The sequence below is a fragment of the Filicampus tigris genome, chromosome 17, assembly GCF_054856515.1.
Source record: "Filicampus tigris isolate MCC_2025a chromosome 17, RoL_Ftig_1.0, whole genome shotgun sequence".
NCBI classification, from domain to species: domain Eukaryota; kingdom Metazoa; phylum Chordata; class Actinopteri; order Syngnathiformes; family Syngnathidae; genus Filicampus; species Filicampus tigris.
The window spans coordinates 9579037-9602623 of record NC_141233.1 but is presented as its reverse complement, the minus strand read 5'-3'; the positions used below and the strand labels follow the sequence as shown (position 1 = coordinate 9602623).

Below are 23587 nucleotides of genomic sequence, written 5' to 3'. Positions count from 1 at the left end.
GGTCAATTGTAATTCCTAATTTAAGTGTAGTGTCTCATAAACCACACACAGTGTAACACTCTCAATTAAGATGTTCTAACTATATTTATTTATATTTAGTGGTTGCATTATGATTACCGTACACGAAAACTCTCTAACTTTAAATTGTGATTACTTGAGAAGCTCTCCTAACGCAGCCTCCAGTGTCAGGATGTGGACCACACTGTAAATTACAGCGTGTACCCCTATTTCATTAAATTATGTGGCACTGCCCTTCTGATGTAGGAGTAGCATCTTAGTTAATGACACCAGAACTCTGGAAAGGCTGATAAGCAGGGGCGGAGGGTAGGTATCAGCACAGAAGGGGCGGAGCATTCTCGATGGGCCCTTATGAAAGTCACCGGGCTGCGGGCCGCTTTGGACCTGGCTCACCTGTTTTCTGAAGCTGAGCCGTGATTGGTCGTTACCTGAGCCCTGAGCAGTTGTGATGTCATTTTCGGTCAACATAAGTGACAAAATGGCCGCCCCCTGGGGTTTTGTTGCTTAACTCATATTCCACACAATATGAACCAGAATGACGTGTTTAGACTAGTGGGGCTGCATAGAACATATTGTTGTAATGACATTTTTGGGGTTGACTTCCGCTTTAATGACTTTTTTTTTTTCTTGCACTCGTATTCCATATATATTAGAAACTAATATTAAAACAAACAAAAACTAAATGAAAACAAACCATATGTCATGATTCTGTTTTTGTGTGCATGGCAGGTCTTTTTGCATGTGGGCTCTTTTACTCCTGGCAGGTCCAGCAGGTGGGTGTGGCTGGCAGAAACACACTGGATCAGATAGTCAACCTCTCTATTAAAAAAAAGTCTGGTCTGCCCCCAGAATATTGCCAAAGAATTCTGTTGTGCTACGTTACCAGTTGTTCTAGGATTCTCCTGTAGTTTTTCCCCACCTGCCTTTTGAATAAACTGTTGTCAACCATATTTAACAACTGACTCTGTCTTTGCCTTTTGAGGTTCAGACTAAACAATGCATAAAACCACAGCCCAAAAAAAAAACATTTTAAAACAAATCTGCTCTAAAAACTAAGTCAAAATGAACTAAAATAAACTAGCATGAAAAACCCAAAACTATTTATAACACCGATGTGTATTAGTCATATACGTTTGCAAGACAAATCATACAATCCTTCTATTCTATTGTAATAACAGATCAACAAAAGGTACAGTAAACCAAATGGGATGCCTATTTTTGACTTAAATATACAGTAGATGTGGCAAATAATATTTTAACTGATAAAATAGAGGTGGGGTAATATGAACTAGTGCCACGACTGTACTATTATTACATGTTGTGTCGTGTGCATGAAGCGTGTGTGATGAATGAATATTGTCTGTGTAAAATTTAAAAGTGACAGACGTTTAATCTCTTGGGTTTTATTGAGTGTTACAAGAGACACAGCGGGACCCTATGGGACCTTTCTTTGTGTGTGTGTCGCGTGCAGCAAGTTTTAAAATTGAGAACGGTGCAAAACTCTTTGGCCACCACTAGCTTTCTTGCTCGAGAAACTGTCATGCGGTTTTAGGTGCTATATAAGTGTAAATACGTGAATATGTGTGAAGTGTGGACGAGGGGAATTTACACTCAAATTTGCCACTCAAAATCGGAAATCAGTTTATGTTAAGATTGTATATGAAAAAAAAAAAGCCCAATGAATTCTCATATTCATTGAGAAATACAAAGTCATTTTTTTTAATCCTCAAGACTACCGTCTGAAAATGCCATGCCATTACTGACACTGTCACCAACTGTACCGCATGTTTAACATTTAACATTCAATGGAAATTATTATTATTAGACACCCCAAATAAAATAATTTTTAAAAAAAAGTCTACCCTTGACAAGTTGACACGGTGCTTTGTTTTCATGATATGTTCAAAGAGTGGCAAAAGTTGAGGACAATAAATTGTGAGAGGGCTGATGATGAAACGATGGTGTAACCCTCACTCGCTTGCCATACGTGCGCTTGGCATGCAGCATCCACTCTTCTGACTTCTCCTGTCATTTTATACAACAGGCTTGTATCGAGCAACCTAATCTTGGGCCTAATACATAGTTGCTACATGGTTTAGCAGAACGTTGAAATGTATCAGCAAAAACTTGCTTTTGGCTCTTAGAATTAATCACAGTATGAAATAACATAGAGTAGCCTACTTAGTGCCAAGTGTATTTTTTGGGATGCGTGCTGCCATAAACGGCACCTTAGTTTTCTCTCAAGATGCGCAAACAGGAAGCTCTCAGTGGACCAATTAATGCAGACGGGCAAGGCAGTCAGCGATTTCCTGGGAGACTCAGACCTACTACCCTTCTAAATCTAGTCTCCATTACCAACACATTTATCTTGATTGCGTCAGGTTTCTACAGATCTCGTAGCAGATATCACATAGTGGACACAACGCATGAGCTGCTCATCCCAAATAAAGTGGGACTTGACTGGAGATATATATGGACATTGAGGTTTTGTTTTCAAACCTGAGGTTTATTTATTTATTTCTTTATTTTGTCAACGATGTTATTCAAGAAGACCGTTTGTGAATAATTTAACTCCATCTGTATTCAAAAGGCATGTCTCCTTCTGCCGAGCCACAGTGGATCATGTGACTGTGTGCAATCAACTCAAGTGAGACAACTCAATTTGCTTAGCTGTAATCAATACACCGACATGCCAGAGTAACTACTAGCCAAAGGAATCCTGTCATTGTGGACAATATGCAAATTGATGCAATGTTGGGGGGAAAGGCCTATTGGTTTTGGCAAAGTGATAATTGCACAAAGAAGCAACTCAGCAAATGAGATGGTAGGGAGGGGAGGAGAGGAAACAGAGGTAAGGTTGATGACAAACACCATGAAGGGAGAGGAATGCAAATCCCATGGCAACAGCACCCGGAAAACAAGTCTAAAATAGGGGCAGTGTCCACTATTACTATAGCAACAGAGGAAAAGGGATTTGCTGAATGGAGAAAAAACAAATAGCTCTCACATAATTCTTGTGAATGACTGTCACTTTATATGTCTCATGATCAATCATCCTTGTTTATGAAGACTCTCAAGGTGTTTTGCTGCTATGAGTATGATATTGTAAATGAAAATGGTATTCTTAGCTCGAATTATTGATTTAAAAAAGAGAACGCATATTCAGGAAGGTAACGTTAGATTCTTTTACAGCAAAAGGTATATGATATATGAGTGTTATTCATTTTGCTCAATAGGCCTATACTTAGTGTTTACTGATTGGTTAGTGTAAGTAAACAAGAGAAGGCTTTTGCCGGATTAAACATTTCAACCGCCGGTTTGTTTACGCGAACCATGTGCACTCGCTGCACTCAGGAAGATAAAGACAACAGCGCGGTACTTCTCCTTGCCTACCAGCGACCAATCACAATTCACACACGGACCGCTCCAACCAATCACGGTGCAGTAGCTTGGCCACGCGCGGCCAATAGACGCAGAGCACGGACCACTGATGCAAGAGAGATGCAACAGCTATCCCACTTCTTACACGTCAACTGCTGTAGAAGTTTGAAACGACAATGGCAATGGCTACTTTAAAACGTATAACATCGAGCGTTAATAAGTAAAATGCTGGTCTCGAATCGAGCCTGTGATTGTGTTCTCGCGAGGCTTGTCCCGGAAGTGGAAGTGAACATACGGCGACAACACGCCAACGGCAACAATCATCCGTGGTCCAAATAAAATAACAATTAAAAAAAAAATATTAATAACAGACACTGCCAAATTAATATTTGACATTTTCAGTTTCCAATGACTTCTTGGTTGCTGTCATACAGGTACCATAGCCCGACTTTAACCCTAACATTAGTTAACTTGAGTTATGACTTCCGCCTCTCTGGCTTGCGTATTTTGACGTACTAAATGTGTCTGAATACATTAGCAAATTATCATCTATCATTCAGTCAGCTGCTAGTGTTATTTTGGCCAAAAGCCACGCGTAATTGGACGGCTGAGCTTGTATGGGATGCGGAGGAGGCGGAGGGATAGAGAACCCGGTGGGGGTGACGTCATTGGTTGCTAAGTGAAAGTGACCCTGATGGTTTTACAGTAAGACGCTGCTGCTCAGTTTACTACTCGACCGCCACGCTGCAACAACCACTCTGTCCCAGTCTGCGCCGAGCTGACACAATGGCTTTTTGAATTTTAGAAGAAGTTGCAACCGAGAAGACGCCGTGCTTTGCTTCGGCAACGCACCCCCAAGCTCTCTATACTATTTCTCTGCAAGAATGGAGTAAGTAACTGTCACTTTGCCTGCTTTGTTATTGTCTAACTTTTTAATCATACGCTCCTGTCTCGCACGAGTCTAGTTACGTTGCTGTTTATATCATTTAAATTGCTTTTAGATAAAGTTCCTGTTTGGGCTGTTTTGATAACACCATGTGTTTGTGTATGCGTTTTCAATGTAATATATGTACACAACAAAAAAATGGAAACATTGTATGAATTTACCCCAGCCTTTTGCTTTAATTGTTTCTGGTTTGGCTAATATGATGGCACATGGTTGTCATTTAAGCACCTGAAATTCTTAAGTGATTAATTTGAATTGGCTCAAAAGGGTTCAATCCAATTTAAAGATCATCTCACTCTTTGTGCTTGTGGCTCACTCACAGGGAGATCCTTGGCAACCATTAGGCCCTTGACAGCCTCATAGTTCCCAAGTGGCTTTAGGATGTCATGCGTCAAGTGCGTGTTTTGCTTCAAGAAGCCCACGGGACGGAGCACTCATGCTGTCTCATTTTCATGATTTTTCATTCCCATTCACTTGCGTGATGCGTTTTGCATCCACACCCGTTTCTCAACCCTGTTTTTGGTCCATCGCCCTCCTCTAGGTTTCACTATGCCCACCCAGCCCTCCTCTCTGTGGCCCAGCTGTCAGACCCCGCCTGCTCCCGGCACATGCGCCGAGTTGGCCTGAACCGAAGCGCCGATGGACAGAATGATGATGGCGACGCCGGCTCCTGTTTGGAAGACGCTTCGTGCGTGCCCGGCAGACCCCCTCGCTCTCTCTCACCCACAGGCTAACCACAGCCAATCACAGGGGTGCAGGGGGGAGGTGTCAGAGGGGAGTCAGCACTTAATTGGTGAGTTGCACTAAGTGGGCTTTTTTATATTCTGCCACATCTCAGGTGAGCTCGGCACTGCAGCACATCCTTCCTTGCCAGACAGTAAGTAACGTGGCTCAAATACGTCAAGACTTGCTTTGACCATCGCCGAATTTTCTGTATTTTATGGAATATTTGAATTGCTGTACATTTCTGGCAAATTGACATTTGAATATGATCATTTGTCAACAGGTGATGTTCTCACCGACTGGATGACGGAAGAAGTGGACTTCTCCTCGTACCTCCCGAACCCTCCCTCCCCTCCTTCCTCCACCAATGCCTCCCTTCCCCCGTCACCCCTTCACAATGATATCCAGGTGCCCTCCGACTTAGAGGTTATGACCTCTCTGCTGCAAGAGGAACTAGCCCAACTGGAAGACTACTTCCTGTCCGAGCCACTAGCGGAGAAAGGTCCCAGGCTGGGAAAATGCGACCGGGGTCCGCTGCTGACAGGTCCTCAGGCATTCAGTCAGCTGCCCTGTGCGTCGTACGCCGCACCCAACCAATCGGAATCCAGCCCGTTTCTTCTCACCCTGGCAAGTGGAGAACTGGACTTGCTCAGTGTGTGTGGCGGGCCGGTAGGGCGCTCCAAAATTCCCAGGCACACCCCGTATAGCTGCGCTCGCCCCGTCCCGTGCGTTAGGAAAAGAATCCCAGAGAGCGTGAGGTTAAGTGAAAGTTACGACAACAGTTCAAGTTCCAAAGGAATCAACTCAGGTAACTCATCGCTCGGCTATTGCTGCGTGGAAGAGGAGCAGTTGGTCGGGAAGGGCTACTGCCTGGGCAGCGCGGTCGAGCGCCGGAAATGTGCCATTCTAGCAAAAGAAGAGAAAAACTGCTGCTTCGCTCACAACGCTGTCGGCAACGCAAAGGTCGCCGCTGCCGGCGGCGGATTCCATTTCGGCGCATCGCTTAACGACTCGCCAAAGAAAGAAGATCTGTTGATGTACAGCATGAGAGAGGTGAGCAGCGGCACGGCTAACGGCGAAGTGCTGACCAGCATCAAAAGTGGCTTGGGGGTGACAAAAGCAACAGTTTCTTGGAAAGCCCAGAGCAGTGAAAGTTGTTATCTTTCGGGAACACCCCAGTCTGAGACCTATCATAGCTTCTTCACTGAGCAGGTTAAAGCGGAGAATCTGCAGATAGGGCAGCCTGACTTGCACTGTAATTTCCTGGAGGATCCGGGTCCAGAGTGTCTTTTGATGGCGAGGGACAGTCTGAACTTCGAATCTTGCAGGTTGAAGGAAGATCACTGTGCTGTGAAATACGAACTGGATGTCATTCCCGCAGAAGGCGGAGGGGAGCGCAAACAGAAGAAGAGGGATCAGAACAAAACAGCTGCTCATAGGTAAACGACAGGTTCTTCTTGACTTGGTACAATTTTGGGTATGGGCGTCTTCATGTAATCTTTCATTCGCAGGTATCGCCAAAGAAAAAGGGCAGAGTTAGATTCTTTGGAAGAACAGCTGCACTGCCTGGAAGGGAGGAACCGTGAGCTGCGTGACAAGGCAGAGTCTGTCGAGCGTGAAATCCAGTACGTCAAAGACCTCCTGATCGAAGTTTACAAGGCCAGAAGCCAAAGGCTAAAGCAGGACACAACAGGATAAATCCAAAGTCCCGCCAAGAAATCAGAACAGGGAAGCTGTGAAGCTTTTAATGTCATTTTGATTGTCCAGGATTGAATGTTGCTTTATTTTTCATACATAATGCATGTTTAAAAAAAAAAAAAAATCACTAAACAAACGATGGTAACATTGCTTTCACACTCCACCTCGAGGCTGGCAATGTTCTAATGACAATCATTGTGTCATGCAGTGTGAATCTCCTAATTAAAATTAGAATAGGGTTAGTTATTTACTAAAAACAAACAAACAAAAAAACATAATGATTATGCGGGTTAAGATTTTACTAGCCTTACTTTGGAATCAATGTCAACAGTCAATCTTTTTTTAAAGCTGTAGAAAAGCTGAATTTTGTCAATTCATTTGGAACTCATTTCTTTATTCTACTCAAATATTTCTACTCCTCTCTTTTAAATGACATTTTACTTCTCATCCATATTTTAATCTAGACTAAATGTGTCTTGGAATATTAATTGACTTGAATGCTAATATGCATCCTCTTAACATCAATGTAGTATATTTTTTGAATGTTTAATATTAATACATAGTCCATTTTATTTAATTGTACTGTTTTATTGTCAATACTATTGTTTGTAAAAGTTAGAGGGCATTGATTGACTTCAGTTTTAATGCAGCACTACTGAATGAGTTTTTAAAGTTTTGAGCAGGTGCTTTTTCCTGTTTTGGTTACACTTTGGACTTTCTTGATTCTAGCTCTTAGTTTATTGTGAAGACATTTTGATATATTTGGGATTTTTTCCTCGCTCATATCACAAATTATACTGTTTATTAATGCAGCTCAGGATATACAATTTGCTATCCAATAAACCATATTGCCCTTCCTAAATGGCAGAAGAGGAAATTATTCATGCGACCTTAAAAATATTCCATTAATTTTTTTTCCTAGTTCGATATGGTAACTACTCTTTTGCTGCATGTTTTTTCTGAAAGAAAAAAAAGGGAGATTTTGGGATGAATCGGGATTCTTATGAAGACGCAATGTGTCTCATGAGCCTCAGGCTAATTGCACTAATTTGTACGAACTTTTATATGCTGAGCGAATAGAGTGTAATGGTCCTCGCTTTGTAGCAAATTAACTGAGAAAAGCCTCATTACATAGTTTGTTAACGATGCGCCTGAATGCCTAACTTTGATTTCCACTGCTGGCAGAATTCCTAGATTCCTACTGGGCATATTTCTTTTCCCTATGCATTTATTTGATGACAATCTTGAATATAAGAGCTGATATTATTTATTCAATTTACAGGACACAAAATCCCACGGCTTTACCTCCTTTGCGGCGTACTGAACACAACGGCAATACAAAAGTAATGGGATAACATATTAGATGTAAAATGTTCTTATTTAAATTCCACTTCATCAAGTCAGCGTATTTGTCAATCATTTAATTTTTCTGGTAAAAATAAAAGTGTGGCGTTATAAGTCCTGTGTGTGTATTTTTTACAAGCTGAACAAATGACAAAGATTCATTTACAATTGCAAACATAAGAATGAGCCCATGGAAAATATTTTTGTATGCTTTAAAGTGATTTAAGTTTCACTAATTTCATGTGGGTAAACTTTCCGAAAATCATTTTAGGCATAATACATAGTGGACCGCGGACTGGTCGCCAGTCAACCACATAATGTCGGCCTCTTAAACTAATGGCCTAAAGTCATATTTTGACACAAATTATTTTATTGCTTTAAACATCTCCTCAGGATGCTGGCGACTTCTGCTAAAAACGAAATGAAATGATTAATATATGTAATCCATGTTTTCTGGAAATAAAGACATAGGCCACTATTTTAGGAGGATGACAATATACAGGCAAGCATTCACACTCACCTTTATGGTGTCACGAGTAGGAACTAAACTCACGCCGCCTGCACTGAAATTAAGAAAATGAACCACTACACCAATGGTAACATATGATTTCCACAAATATACAATATATAATCAAACTTTTTTTGAATGTCACTTGGAGAATGATGTATAGTATTTTTTAATTATCTCTTAAGATTTTGCATCTTGGATACAACCCAATTTTCATTCTAGTTTAGTAACATTCATGTATGCAGTGATATATTTGACAGAATTACATTTTCGAGATTATTTCGTTTTATTAGTGCTACTCTTATTGCGTAAAAATTATTGCATTAAATTGCATAAACATTGAAAATATGCTTGACGTGGTCTTTTTCTGGCAGACAACAAAGTTAATCACTACACATATGAAGAATTTTGATCAGTCTTCTCTGTCTGGAGCTGTCTAATAAGCGGAAGATAGTCACATTGTAGAGGTGCATGCTGGGCTTGAAGTAGTTGTCCTCTGGCATCCAGCGATACTAGGACCTTGGAATAAAGAAATGCAATCAGACACAATTTGTGGTGATCATAAAATCATATTAATGTGCCCTTCATTCATTACCTGTCGTAATGCATCCTGCCCGATGTACAAACGTAAGGTTGCGATGGCGGCTTCTCTCACTACATTGTGGGAATCTGTGCATGCGGTTCTCAGAAGTCGTCCGGAAACGCTTTCTTCCAGCAGTTCGGCTACGGCGCCTTGAACATGTAGCAGATTTCCCAGAGCGGCACAGGCGTGGAGACGAGTGTGGGCATTAAGATCAGAGGTCAGTGACGCCAGCGTGGCCCCCGTCATCCTGGCTTCTTCTCGCCACCGTCTCATTTCATCGTCGCCTAGCTTGTTCTCTGCTGTCACCCTGCTTGAACCCTTGTGTGCTTCATTGTCCTTCACTTTTAGCCACTCTGGAGTGTTGCCCACATTTCCACTGCGCTTTGCTGCGTCAGACCCGGCCTTCACTGCAATATAGCCCAACCATTTGCCAACTGACAAGCAAGCCGCTTGCCGCACATGCACATTGGAATCCTCAAGAAGGTCAATCATGCTTTTAAAAATGTTAAGTTGTAAACTGGGCAATTTGGGTGACCCGAACGGATATAAATTTCCCAAAACTTTGCATGCGGCGGCCCTGATTGGGTCATAAGCATGAGTGAGCGCCCGTTGCAACACGGACCATTCAATGTGACCGAAGCGAGGGCAAAAACGGGTGATGAGGTATAACAGAGACAGGAGCTCTACGGCCGAGTCCCCCAGCTCATCCAGCTGCAGCAAATCAGAGAGCAAAGAGCTGGCGGTTCGGGTCGGTGTCTGCCGACCCGATGGAGTGAGTGCCGGTGCAGAGAAAAAGCCGCAAGCAGTGAAGTGGAAAACAAAACGTTGACGGTCGCGCAGCAACAAGCGGCGCAAAAGTGACAGTGGCAGCTCTACTAATGAAACAGGAAGCGTTTGAATCACCTGCCAAAGAATGGAAAGGAAAAAAAACAGACATCAAAATCACCAACACAGATCAAAAAGAATACTACAAATAACTGGGAGATCTACCGAAAACAATAATATGCCCGATGTGAGTATTTTGCAAATGTTATCCTTTGTTGCATCACTGGATTATGTTTGCTCGAACAGTCAGCGAGGTCCAAATTAGAGCATCTCTGTATTGGTGCTTTGCCACATTTAACTTTAAATGAGATCCGAAGGAACAAAATGATCCAAAATTTGGACTCCAAATAGTCCCTTGTGCCAAAACACAATCTTTCATTTATCTTAGAGTCTTGACATACCACTTATGATACAAAATACTATGTTCACATTTGAACATTGGTACTGTTATTTTTGTTGTTGCTGTTTGAACATCAGAACGTACGAACCTGCAGAAGCCCTTTAACAACACCACAGCTGTCATACGACTGCAATATCCGAGAACTGGTGTGCGAATTCAAGTCCAAAGCAAATGGAAGGCAAAGGGAGTGGCAGCTCAACTCGATTAAGTTCTCACGACTCCAATCCTCCTCAAATGTAGCTGAATGGCCTCCCGCAAATATAGAACTGTGGGGGTAAAATAAATCAAGTTTTTTACTTTTAGTGATGCTTTACGCTGGCAAAAATGAAACTAACAAGAAATCTCAACAAAATCATCAACACCAACCAGTCAGAGCTCAGCAGCCAGCCAATAATGTATACAAATGTTGATTTGCTCTCAGAAAATAGTGAAATATATGAATACGGATCCTTGGAGAAGACCAACAATGAGACAGACATAAGAAATTGCAGTCCTGAAAGAAGAAGAACATGGAAAATAATGACGTTTTTTCATGCATACATTGTTGAATGAATTGTGTGTTTACCATTTGTTGAACAGAAGTCCATTTCTGGCTTTGTCTTTGCCAATGTAGTGCCAATCCCTTCCCAAAGGTGATTAAACATGAGTGCATCACAACATAAAGGGAAATCATCATGCTGTGAGGAAAACAAAAAGGGACAAAGAACAGAGTTTCCGAGGAAATGGGTCGAATTCTACCCATGAAATGTTTCATCCCTGCTTTCTCAGCCATCTTGGATTTGATTTTTTTTTTTTTTTCCATTTGGGTACAAATCAAGAGTTTTGACTTCATGATACCTTTGGATCTCTTGTGGTTGATCTCTTATCATTGTGATCATCATTGAACATGAATAGCCATCTTGCTCTGGCTTACTGGGGCCAAATACCATTTAGTCTTGGATGACTATTTCTCTAAGATGGCGTCTCAGAAAGCACTACTTATTGACTTACCTCAGAGAGAGTGTGTAGTAGCAAAGCAAGGAGACCATCACAGAGTCCCCAGCCAGGCGCTAGTGGAAGTTGGCGCTGGCGAGGCAGAAAAAGTCTAAGTCATACAAATCATAAATCCATCGCAATAAAAAGTTCTAAAGGTTGTGTACCTGACATGAACCAGAGACAAGTTCTTTCAGCAAGGAAATGAGCCTGTTCGCATCAGCTTTAACAGCAATCTCATGCTGGCTAAACAGAGTTAAAATACCTGCAGCCAGAGGCTTAAGAAGAAAAGACGACATCGTCAAGAGTGTACAAAAAATACACAACTGCTTACTGTCTACTTCATTGAGTACTTACGGCTAAGGGATTGAGTTCTGCTTGATTAAGAATTGTCATGAAGGGCTTGATGAATTGTTCAGGTCTACATGCAGAAACAATGAGTGAGCCAATGTACAGTGGTTATAAAAAAGTCAACGCTTGGCCCGTGTTCAAATGTCGAGTTTTTCTGATAATCAGGATAATCACTTCACAACGTTATACACAAAATCAAACATGTATTACGGTCTCATGAAACCAAGGCTGACCTTTTTGGCCATAATAATTCCTAATGATATGTTTGACAGAGACAGCACTGTATGGACAGTGACACATGGTGGTGGCAGCTTCATTGTTTTGGGGCTGTTTTTCTTTAGCTGGGCGTGGGGGTCTTAGACAAAGTAGAAAGAATTATGAACAGTTCAAAATAGGAGTCGGTGTTAGCACAAAACCTTCAGGCTTTTGCTAGAAAGCAAAAACAAACAAATCAGGACACCTAGACTCCCATTGAACGTGAGTTGTGACTGTCACATCACAGTTAAAGGGGGCGTGCATACTTATGCAACCATGTTGTTTCACTTGTTTAATTTTACTTCCACTCTACAGAACAACAAAATGTTTTGAAATTATTTATCTTGGTCTCATTTTATTAGATCACAAAAATCTGACATTTTAACAGGGGTGCGTAGACTTTCGATATCAACTGTCGAACAATCACTTACACATTCGCAGCGTTCAGGGGGAAGTAAAATGAATGATCAAACCTATTTTCTGCTTTCAACCCGTCATGGTTCTTCTCCCAGTAGATCTGGAGCACAACAATCATTTCTCCAAGTGTTGGCAGACTCCACGGCTGCTGCTCAATAAAAAGGTTGGACGAAAGATTTGATAATATGACAATTTTATCAGAAAAAAAAAAAAACTGACGTTACAGAATATATTTTTAGTTACCATCTCAATGAAACGTGGGTTTTCCACAGAGTTGTGAACCAAGTCAGTGAGGAGACACGGAAGTCCAAGTTCACTACCGATGTGGTTCCTCATAGCAGGGTCAGAGGTCAGAATCAGGTTCTGCAGCACCTTCAGTGGAAGGTGAATGGGCTGCATGTCTTTCAGGACACCATCATCTAGCTAATCACAGAAATGAGACACAATTAATGTGATTGAATGTTCAGTTTCATGTGGAGTAGAAACGTGCACCAAATCACCTGTTGCTTAAACACTAAAATAGTGGATTTCAGTTTAACAATAATGGTGCCGTAGTCTAATGGGCCTTGCGATTGTCGGCTTGGATTTGACTCCTCAACAAGCTCCAACCAAAAATCCTCACTGTCAAAAGTCTGAAAGAACACGTTTTAATTGACAAACGAGTCGTGTCACAAAGCTAGTGTTTTTTTTTTTTAATTAGCAGAGATTCAAATGGACATCAATTAATTGGACTTACTACGGTGATTTTAGGTTGGTTCTTGGGTGCCCTTCCGTTTAGTCGTGGCCCGACTTCTATTGAGGGGAATTCACGTTCGTAGTCCTGACTGATTGGACCCCTGCAGAAACAGTGAGTACAGTACACATTGTATACCACAATCTAGTATAACTCACACATTTCATAAAAACCTTTTTAGCAGAGTGGGTCTCACGCCACTCTGATTCCTTGGACATGCACTTGGAGGGACTTTCAAAGATGACTGAATTGAGGCTGAAGAAGTATCTCTAGGGGGCGCTACTGTCAATGCAGAACCGGCTTCTTCACTTTTCAGTTCATCCATCATATCCTGTAAATGAAGACAGAGCAAGTGGTAAACTGTGTATTTTTTTAAAATGGTAATAACAATGTGCGTACTTTAGCACTGTCGGATGGTTTCTTTGTGTTACTTTTGCTTCTCTGCTCCTTGACCTTTCTCAGTATTTTGCTCTCCCCAGAGTTTAGCTGCATCTTTTCAGCCATTTGTTTCATTTTCAGTGCCAGCATGTCTGGATCAGGCGTGACTGTCAGAGGACTGAAAACACCTGTGTCTGGAATCACTGCCAACACATCACGATATTAGGTACCTGTATTAGGTACAATGCGCAGTATTAAAACATTTCCGTGTTGTCACCTAGAACACCATCAGCAACAAAAGGATGATGCAAGAGGTCTGGCCATGACAGCCGCTTCTGAGGGTCTTTAGTCAACAAACCCTTCAGGAAACTCTGGGGGAAAAAAAAAAAATATATATATATATATATATATATATATATATATATATATATATATATATATATATATATATATATATATGCGCCCTATAAAATGACAGGATGTATAAAGCTATAGTTGCATTGCACCATGCATGTGCTGCTCATAGTGTCTGGCCATTTGATGGTGTCTTTCACAATGAGCTGCACCAGCTGGAAGATGGAATTGGTGTAGAATGGCGGCACCCCTGTGTGGAGTTCATAAAGAATGCAGCCCAGTGACCAGAGGTCAGCAGTGTGGTCATAAGGCTTCTCTGCCACCAACTCTGGAGACATATACAGGGGTGTTCCCTTGATAGAAGTCAGCACCATCGTGGAGACGCTCATTGCCCGAGCAAACCTAGTGAAGAATTGCATCACATTTGTTTTATGCAGATTACATACAGCCACATGTTTTACCATCATGTTGATAAATGTACGTACCCAAAGTCGCACAGTTTCACCACACCGTTTTTATCAAAGAGGATATTTTGTGGTTTCATGTCTCGATGCAGGATACGGCGGGAGTGCAAATAATACAGAGCTGAGACTAGCTGGCAGGCAATCTCACAAATCTCAAATAAAGAAGAGAATTAAACATTTTAAAAATCTGAACGCGTGCTATATAGAGTACGTGTGGGATACTAGTACCTGACTTTCTGGTAAACTCCCATCATCTTCAATAATCTGGAATAACTGACCCTCCGCATACTCGGTCACAACAACAACCTATTAGAGCAAGTTATGGTCACATGATCAGTTGAAGTGGAGTTTAAAGCGGTCATCAATGCTAGCCACGTGTAGTAGTAATACGCAAGAAACGTTTCTCCACTAGATGGCAGAAGGTTAACTGTGAATCCACCTGTTGGCATTTATACGGCAGGATAATAGCTTTTTGCTCAACAGGCTCAGATTTCACAGAAAGTAAATTGGTGAGTAAATTGAGACAAGATCATTATTATGTCAGCACAGATACATTATGTTCAATACTTTGTGTGAGATTTGTTTGATGAAACTTGCATTGGTGGGGGTGAGAACACACCTCCGTTTCGGTCTCAAAGCTGTCATAAAGTTTGACAATGTTTGGATGCTGAAGGTTACTCATGATTTCAATTTCCTTTTTTAGACTTTGGAGCTCTTTATTTGAGCGCCCCATCTTTGGCATGAACTTGAGAGCGACCACCTGCACATGGGCAAAGAAAACATGCATCCATCCATTATATGCACACATTATTTTCGTACGAAAGTTTGTAATTCTAAAGTTTGAGAGCAACTTACTTGGCCTGTAAATTTCTTCATTCCTTTATGAACTCGACCAAAAGAACCCTCTCCCACAAGCTCTAAAACGTGATAAGAATTCATATTGACTTAGCAGGTGGGCATGCCTGGTGAACGAGCACTTCGCTGAGCAGTCGATCAAATGGAAACGTGAGTGAAATTCATGAATCTGACGTTATCTTAGTTCAGGTACAGTTTGTATGTTTGACAGCGTCATTACAACTTGGGAACGATAAATTTAACTCCCCCCCAACAAAATGCTGGTGTGCATTGTGCAAGTCCAGCTGCCGTGTCAGAAAGGCACAAACATAAAATTTCAAATAGAGTTATATTTAATGTATTAAGATAGAAAACTGTTTTAAAATGTTTATATTTTGTTTTATTTGAAACGAACATTTATATAATAATTATTTCGGTTACTCCGTAAGTAATCAAGTCAGGCACTTTTATGGACAGCTGATGCAGCGGGCCCTTAGCCTAGCAACCGAGCACGCGTTCCTAGAAACAGGCTCTTACGGTAAACAATCCCTACAACAATTCGAGCTACTTCTGTATTTCCTGTATTACTAAAAATAAAACTTTAAATACGTAGACTTTGTATGCCATCATTGGTTCCTGTACGTATATTTAAACATGTAAATACCACGTCTCTGTTGTTAGAACAATGCATTTGTATACCGTAAATAATGGGTCTCATTTGAAAATCGATTCTCTTGAAAATCATGTCATACAAATTGATAAATATTTTGAGTTGGTCACGGTTGCATGTTGTTTGAAATTAAACTTAAGTTTTTTATATGTCCACTAGATGTCGGAAATGTACCACGTACAGGCATTTCATTTATGCATTAACCACGTTTTTTTATTTATTTTTATATTTTTTAACAAGTAACTCAGTACGATACATTAAGCCAAGCCAATGTGATGAATAATATATTATTGCTGGCGAAATATTTTATTCACAGGTGTGAATGGCGCAAGATAAAGCCCATATTCACAGCCTTTAAGAGACAGACGCAAGATATATATAAATATTAATATGTATAATATCCCTGAAACGCATGACATGTAAGAATGCTGTATCTATAATGCAAAACTTCTTGACTTAGAAATGACCTCCGATACATATATGTGTGTGTGCGCGTGTGTGGGTGTGTAAGAGTGTATGTAACATGCAAGTTCTCTTCTATTTACTTGTTACTAGTGCCTTGTTAACCGCACTTTAATTGGATCCGCATATATTAACTGCCAAGGTGTTTGTACAATTGCTTTTCATTAATTAAAAAAAACATCAAAACATTCAGCTAAACCAGAATAAAATGTCACGTTTTATTTGTAGCTACTAGCTACACATGTTTACAATGTAATTTTGTTTAAAGGGGTATGCAGGGGTATGCTTTTGCAGACAGCTAAAATCTGATTACCGACGTAAACAACCTTGGTTTTCACAGTATTTCTCTCAATGGCCTCTCAGTTGTCTGATGAGAGGAAGATAGTCACACTCATAAGGTGCATGCTGTGATGCCTGAAGAAGTTCCTTCTCAGCATTTAAGGATAGCAGAACCTTAACAAATACACATAATGACATGGACTGGCATGCAAACATAATGCATTTTGTTTCCAAATTCAATGGTTAGGTAGTCAACAATTAAGTAACAGTGTTCATCTGTGGTGTCAAACTATAAAGGAAGGTACTGTCGCTACCAGCTGATAAAGTTTTACGACAAAAAAAGTACACCTTAATTACGGGCTCAATTTCCTACCTGCAACATTGAATCTTGCTGCGTGTACACGCTTAAAGTTGCAATGGCGGCTTCTCTCACTGCCTTGTGGGAATCTGCGCATGCCGCTCTCAGAAGTAATCTGGACACTCTTTCTTCCAGCAGCTCAGGTATGGCAACTTGTACATGTAGCAGGTTTCCCAGAGCTGCACAAGCATGTAGACGTGTGTGGGCATCAGGGTCAGAGGTCAGCGATGCCAGTGTGGCCCCCGTCATCCTGGCCTCTTCTAGCCACCTTCTCATCTCGCCATTAGCAAACACATTCTCTACTGTCATCTTGGCAATGCCTTTCTCCCTGCTTGAACCCTTGTGTGTATCATTGTCCTTCGCTTTTAACCACTCCGTAGTGTTGCCAACATTTCCATTGTGTCTTGCTGCGTTAAACCCTGCCTCCACTGCAATATAACCCAACCATTTCCCAACTGACAAGCAAGCTGCTTGCCGCACATGCACATTAGAACACTCAAGAAGTTCTATCATGCTTTTAAATATGTCCGGATTTAAATTGGGCATTTTGGGAGCCGTGAATGGATACAAATTTCCCAAAAATTTGCATGTGGCGGCCCTGATTGGGTCATAAGCATGAGTGAGCGCCCGTTGCAACACGGACGATTCAATGTGAAGTTGGAAGTGACCAGTGTTAAAGCAAAAACGGGTGATGAGGTATAGCAGAGAGAGGAGCTCTACGGCCGAGTCCCCCAGCTCATCCAGCTGCAGCAAATCAGAGAGCAAAGAGCTGGCGGTTCTGGTCGGCGGCTGCTGACTCGGTGGGGTGAGTGCCGGTGCAGAGAAAAAGCCATGCGCAGCTTTACTGAGGCTGGAAACAGAGCGCTGACGGTCACATAGCAACAAGCGGCGCAGAAGTGACAGTGGCAGCTCCACTAATGAAAGAGGAAGAGTTTGAATCACCTGCCAAAGAATGAAATAAAAAGCAGATGTCAAAATCATCCCATATCAAACAGAAAACTGCACATATGATGTTATTTGAAAATTACAACGGCATGTCTATGCCACACATGATCCAAATGCAAGAGTTACGTATGCTTTGTTGCATCTAGTAATTATGTTTGCTGTGACAGGAGTTAAAAAAAAAAAGAGCATAGGTAAACCTTCACCTGCAGAAGCCCTTTGACAACAGCGCAGCTATCATACAACTGCAATATCCTGGAAGTGCTCTGCGCAGTCAGGTCCAAAGCAAATGGAAGGCAAAGGAAGTGGCAGCTCAAGTGGATAAAGTTCTCATGTTTTGCGCCCTCTTCTAGTTTCACTGGATTGCCTTCAGCAAACCAAGGAAGACTGGAAAGCACAAACATAATGGAATGATTAACCTTTGAACTTCTCTGAAATGTTAAAACAAAATAATCAACACAAACCTTTCAGGGCTCAGCACCCAGCCAAGCGTGTAGACAAATGTTGATTTGCTTTCACAAAAGAGGGAAATATATGAATATGGATCATTGCAGAAGACCAACAGTGTGGCAGACATGAGAAAATAAAGTCCTGAAAAAGAAAATGGAAATAGATTTATGGTGTGAACTCTTTCCAAATAATCATGTGTGTTTACCGTTTATCGAACAGAAGTCCATGTCTGGCGTCGTCCATACTAATGAGGCTCCAGTCCTTTTCCAAAGATGATAAAATGTACGTGGATCCAAACTTGAAAATCCATAACCATGCTGTAGAGCGATTAAAGGTTAGTGTTACTAGGAACATTGTCGCGGTAATTGTACTGTATAGACATTATGAAACAGGGACCTTGATACGAACATTGACCGCAACTACTTGAAGTCTCACATGAATAAAAAAACAATCCCTACAAGATCCACTGAGATTGTGACTAACAATAAAACTACGGCTGCAACCTTTCTAAATGTCATCTACAAACACCATTTGTTGGCTGACCTCAGAGAGTGTGTGCAGTAGTAAATACAGAAGGCCGTCACAGAGTCCCCTGTCTGCCGGGTGTGGAAGTTGGATCTTTCAAGGTGGAGAGCAGCGACAAACATGCAACAAATAAAACGTCAACTAATAGCGAGCAGATGTCCGATTCCCTCTTAAAAACAGATCACGTACCTGATGTGAACCAGATACGTGCTCTTTCAGTCGGAAGCTGAGAATGTCCATGTCAACAATGACGGCAACCTCGTGTCGAGCAAAAAGGGACAAAACGGAGGCCGCCAGAGGCTCAAGGAGAACAGACAAAACAATCATCCTCTGTGACAGTGCTGACAGTCAATAGCAAACTAAATGCTCAGGTGCGCCACTGAGAACTAGAGCGGGCAAATGCAGTTTTGGTCATTTTGAAGTTAACTGCAGAATAAAATTCTTTAATGGTCAAAATTAAGAATTAATTCCAATTTTGACACATAGGGGGCAGTCCATTGCATATTTCATGACGCACCGAGGTCAGCTCCCGTTGCCAAGACGCCCACACCCTTGAAACCAGGCTTCACCTCCCGCGAAAAAAACATCTCAAAGTGAGCTACAGACATGGATAGAAGACTCAGAATAAAAAAAGACTAAATATGATTTATATTAAGGTTTACAATTGTTATTTTAGCAAACTATTTTAATTGAGCTGACTATAGAAGAAGAAATAATTGCCATGGGAGAACATTGAGAATCTGTCTGATTTGCACTCAAATATTCTCTTGAAAATAAATGACGGAGTTAGCCCACTGTAGTTCTCAGATCAAGGACGTATTCGTACACAATCTGCATCTGATACTTACAGCTAAAGGATTGAGCTCTGCTTGATTAAGAATTGTCATGAAGGGCGTTAGGAATTCTTCAGGTCTACATGCAGGTAATGAATGAGATTCAATGATGCGAGACTGTCACCTATATGTATGCAGCACTTATTCTAAAGAAAAATGAATGATCAAACCTATTTTCTTCCCTCAGCCAATCTTCGTTCTTGTCCATGTAGATCAGCAGCGCAGCAATCATTTCTCCAAGCATTTGTAGACTGCACGGCTGCTGCTCAGTAAAAAGTTTTTCGACGGAAGGTTCGATTATAGTCCTCTGACGCTGTTATCAGAAGTTACAGACTGAACGTTTCTAATTCCCCACCTGAACGAAACGCACATTTTGAACAGAGTCATGAAGCAAGTCAAAGAGGAGACACGGCAATCCGAGTTCGACGCCAATGTGGCTCCTCGTGGCAAGGTCAGAGGTCAGAATCAGGTTCTGCAGGACCTTCAGCGGATGGCCGATGTGCCACGTGTCTTTTACGACGCCTTCACTTAGCTGACCAGAGAAACAAGACTAAATGAGTATGATTGAATGAAATGTGTCATTCTGTGCTGTTTTGAAAACTTCATCTAATCACCTGTTGCTTAAACACTAAAATGGTGGATCTCAGTTTAGGAATAATGGCACTGTAGTTTAACGGTCCTTGGTTTTGTGCGCTTGGATCTGACGCCACCACAAGTTTCTCCCAGAATTCCTCACCGTCAAAAGTCTGAAAGTATGAAACATGCATTTTTTCAAAGATCTACCTTTCACTTTTGAGCATTGCAAGCGAACATTAATAGTGCATATTACTCTGTAAGGTTTGGATGTCCTTGGCTGTAGTCGTGGCATGATCTCTACTGAGGGAAACTCTCGCTCATAGTCCTGACTGATCGGACCCCTGCAGATGTCATGCGCGTGAACATTGGCCGGACACATTGAGGTATAGGAAAAAAAAAAACAAATGACAAGTGTGTATGTAGTCGCAGTGATCAATGATATTTCCACGAACATTTGACCTTCTCCAATGCGGGCTAAAATCCTAGGTGATTTAGTTACTTTACACAAACCTGTCTAGATGACTGGATGTAGCCTCAGTCTGGTTGGTTTGATCAAAACTTGGAGGAGGTAAGGTTGAACTAGCGGAGGTGAAATCAACAGGGGGGGATGTATCGAAAAGCGGCGTGACTGCCACCAAACAATCTCCTTCAGATTCCAGTCCATTCTTCTTTTCCTATGAGACAGATCATCTTTTTTTCTTTCAATAAATATACCATACAATTAATCATTTGTTGATTCAAAATACGGAACTGGCTTACTTTTGTGCTGTCAGCCACTTTCTTCGTGTTAGTTTTGTGTCTTTGCTCCCGAATCTTTCGAAATATTCTGCTCTCCCCCGAGTCTGGTGATGTCTTTTCTGCCATTTGTTTCAATTTCCGTGCCAGCATGTCTGGGTCAAGTGTGGCTGTCAGAGGACTAAAAATATCTTGGTCTGGAATGACTGCCAACACACCACTGTGTTAGTAAGTCTCACACAAATGGCACAGAAACATTTGCATGTTGTCACCTTGAACACCAGCAGCAACAAAAGGATGATGCAGGAGTTCTGGCCACGAAAGCCGCTTCTGAGGCTCTTTGATTAACAAACCTTTCAGGAAACTCTGAAATAACAAATACAATACCTTAATTTGCTGACAAGAGAAATAAAGCGATAGATGCTTCGTACTTTGCACGTGGCGCTCATAGCGTTTGGCCACTGGATGGGGTCTGTCACGATGAGCTGGCCCAAGTGGAAGATAGAATCGGCACAAAACGGGGGCATTCCCGTATGGATTTCATAAAGAATGCACCCTAGTGCCCAGAGGTCAGCCGTGTGGTCATAAGGCTTCTCTGCCACCAACTCGGGGGACATATACAGGGGTGTTCCCTTGATCGAAGTCACCACCATGGTGGAGACGCTCATTGCCCTTGCAAACCTAGTAAATGGATCACATATCCATGGATCACATATCCAATATCGCGTAAAAAGGCCGGAGGTCAAATAATGTACGTACCCAAAGTCGCACAGTTTCACCACACCGTTTTTATCGAAGAGGATATTCTGTGGTTTCATGTCTCGGTGAAGAATACGGCGGGAGTGCAAATAATACAGCGCTGACACTAGCTGGCAAGCAATCTCACAGACCTCGGATAAAGAAAAAACGATGATTTAGGTATGTGATATTGAATGGTGTTCTGATTCGGTGCGGCATGCTATTACCTGACTTTCTGGTAAACTACCATCAGCTTCGATGATCTGATACAGCTGACCCTCGGCATACTCGGTCACGACAACAACCTGTGAAAAGCAGCAAGGTGCGTTTGTGTCGTGTAGTGAAAAGTGCTACAGTGTCAGAGACCTGTTTCGGGTGCGTGAGGGGAACGCACCTCTGTTTCAGTTTCGAAGCTGTCAAAAAGTCTCACAATGTTAGGGTGTTGGAGGTTACTCATTATATCAATTTCCTTCTTTAAACTTTGTAGCTCTTTATTTGAACGTCCCATCTTTGGCATGAACTTCAGAGCTACTACCTGATGGGTCACACAGACAAGGAGAGGACGCTGAACCATGGTGAATCATTTGGAAAAAAAAAAGCCCCGTTTCAACGACAACAAATCAACTTACTTGGCCTGTAAATTTTTTCATTCCTTTATGAACTCGACCAAAGGAGCCCTGCCCCACTTGAGCCAACACATGGTAGGAATCCATCTTAATGTCACGTTTCACCCAACAAGTTATGTTCCTGGACTATGAAGGGAGACATGTACTAAACAAGTAAGGCAACCGGAGTCAAAGGGCCTCCATCACAAAGGTGACTCTCTTTTATGTTGGCCATAAATATATCGCAGTATGATTCCGCATCAAAGCCACATACATGTTTTATTATTTATATATTTTTAGAGGTTTTCTTATTAAATTGAAAATCATTTTAAAAGGGCAATGCTTACTAAAAATCCCAAATTGTTGTCACAGGGAAATGCATTGCTAATATGTGTCTCTCGGTATGTTGTGGTGCAGTTCAAATTGAAGCTCAACACCACTGCAAACATATGTTCACAATCTCTGACCATATCAGACAAAATGAAGCATTATTATGTTTATAAAGGCAGCATTTTTGATACAGCCTTCATACAGACATTTTTGTACCTATTTTATTTGCCAATGACGTAGACCTACTCCCACAAAACCTTTATAGCCACTAGTATTTGCTAGTATTTATATAAGTCCCGAGACTCATCCGAAGGGCCCAACTTCTTCAGTTGACCACTAGAGGTCGAACGCGTTTCACAACTATTTCTTTGAAATCATTCAATACATAACCAAAGTTGGAGTTTGAGCGGTGTCTGTTCCAGTGATGTTTTATAATAGGCGATTTAAAACATATTTTAAACGTTCTTGGGGTAAACGTGTCAAAACAGACAATAGTCACATCATTAGGAAGTTATTCCTAATGATCTATCTTGTCAGAGCTTTCTCACTGATAAGGTAGCCTATAAACTGCAGTATAAGGCACTAGTACAATGACTGTCTTAATAGTAATGTATTTTCCTCTACCAGTGCCATAACTGGCCTACTTTAAGCTAGTTATCAAAAAAAGTCTTAAACTAATTTATGGGAAGCCGTTTGAGCATTTATTCGATTCACAGCTCAATGTACTAGTACACTCGTACTCACGAGCAAGACGACTTTGGCGTACTAACAGGACAACTACATGTCATTAGTGAGGCAAAACTGCACTATAGTTGAAAACTGTTCTAGTACTACTTGTGACATTGCAAAATTAATCTAAGTAGGTAACATTTCAGTAGTGTTACTAGTTGTGAACAGATG

The 23587-nt window shown here is 41.4% G+C and overlaps 3 protein-coding genes across 3 annotated transcripts; 1 reads left to right on the top strand and 2 right to left on the bottom strand.

Annotated features, from left to right (window-relative positions):
- The first annotated feature begins 3699 nt into the window (after positions 1 to 3699).
- atf5a (activating transcription factor 5a) lies at positions 3700 to 8357 on the top strand. Its single transcript, XM_086012423.1, has 4 exons — positions 3700 to 4288; positions 4887 to 5138; positions 5352 to 6507; positions 6580 to 8357. Exons 2-4 carry the CDS (start codon positions 4985 to 4987, stop codon positions 6764 to 6766), a joined length of 1497 nt encoding a protein of 498 aa, XP_085868549.1. The 5' UTR covers positions 3700 to 4288; positions 4887 to 4984; the 3' UTR covers positions 6767 to 8357.
- On the bottom strand, positions 6798 to 16365 carry stk36 (serine/threonine kinase 36 (fused homolog, Drosophila)). Its single transcript, XM_086012422.1, has 20 exons — positions 15206 to 16365; positions 14970 to 15110; positions 14579 to 14656; positions 14372 to 14502; positions 14039 to 14288; positions 13810 to 13903; positions 13554 to 13735; positions 13328 to 13485; positions 13158 to 13257; positions 12922 to 13053; positions 12665 to 12844; positions 12478 to 12569; positions 11756 to 11819; positions 11566 to 11676; positions 11417 to 11491; positions 10992 to 11103; positions 10793 to 10919; positions 10515 to 10692; positions 9214 to 10104; positions 6798 to 9137 (listed from the first exon to the last, which is right to left on the bottom strand). The coding sequence occupies exons 1-20, from the start codon at positions 15287 to 15289 to the stop codon at positions 9009 to 9011; spliced, it is 3309 nt and encodes a 1102-aa protein (XP_085868548.1). The 5' UTR covers positions 15290 to 16365; the 3' UTR covers positions 6798 to 9008.
- A 155-nt stretch (positions 16366 to 16520) lies between these two features.
- Positions 16521 to 22525, bottom strand: LOC147133275 (uncharacterized). Its single transcript, XM_086012419.1, is given in 21 exon segments — positions 16521 to 16698; positions 16701 to 16769; positions 16969 to 17895; positions 18102 to 18282; positions 18360 to 18486; positions 18551 to 18662; positions 18889 to 18963; positions 19060 to 19170; positions 19719 to 19782; positions 19874 to 19965; positions 20059 to 20235; positions 20318 to 20449; positions 20533 to 20620; positions 20790 to 20953; positions 21039 to 21220; positions 21287 to 21380; positions 21446 to 21695; positions 21774 to 21904; positions 21980 to 22057; positions 22147 to 22287; positions 22382 to 22525. Coding segments are annotated over 21 exon segments (3327 nt in total). The 5' UTR covers positions 22466 to 22525; the 3' UTR covers positions 16521 to 16650.
- Positions 22526 to 23587: the final 1062 nt, after the last annotated feature.

What these genes read in the sequence shown, in the direction of transcription:
- stk36 (XM_086012422.1), bottom strand. Translation starts at nt 15,289, where the DNA reads ATGAATTCTTATCACGTTTTAGAGCTTGTGGGAGAGGGTTCTTTTGGT. An exon ending in GTGAAACTGTGCGACTTTGG is followed by an intron (nt 14,289 to 14,371) that starts GTACGTACATTT and finishes ATTCTTCACTAG; the next exon opens with GTTTGCTCGGGCAATGAGCG. An exon ending in TTGTTAAAGGGCTTCTGCAG is followed by an intron (nt 10,105 to 10,514) that starts GTTCGTACGTTC and finishes ATTCTTTGGCAG; the next exon opens with GTGATTCAAACGCTTCCTGT.
- atf5a (XM_086012423.1), top strand. Translation starts at nt 4,985, where the DNA reads ATGGACAGAATGATGATGGCGACGCCGGCTCCTGTTTGGAAGACGCTT. An exon ending in GGGGAGTCAGCACTTAATTG is followed by an intron (nt 5,139 to 5,351) that starts GTGAGTTGCACT and finishes ATTTGTCAACAG; the next exon opens with GTGATGTTCTCACCGACTGG. An exon ending in AACAAAACAGCTGCTCATAG is followed by an intron (nt 6,508 to 6,579) that starts GTAAACGACAGG and finishes TTTCATTCGCAG; the next exon opens with GTATCGCCAAAGAAAAAGGG.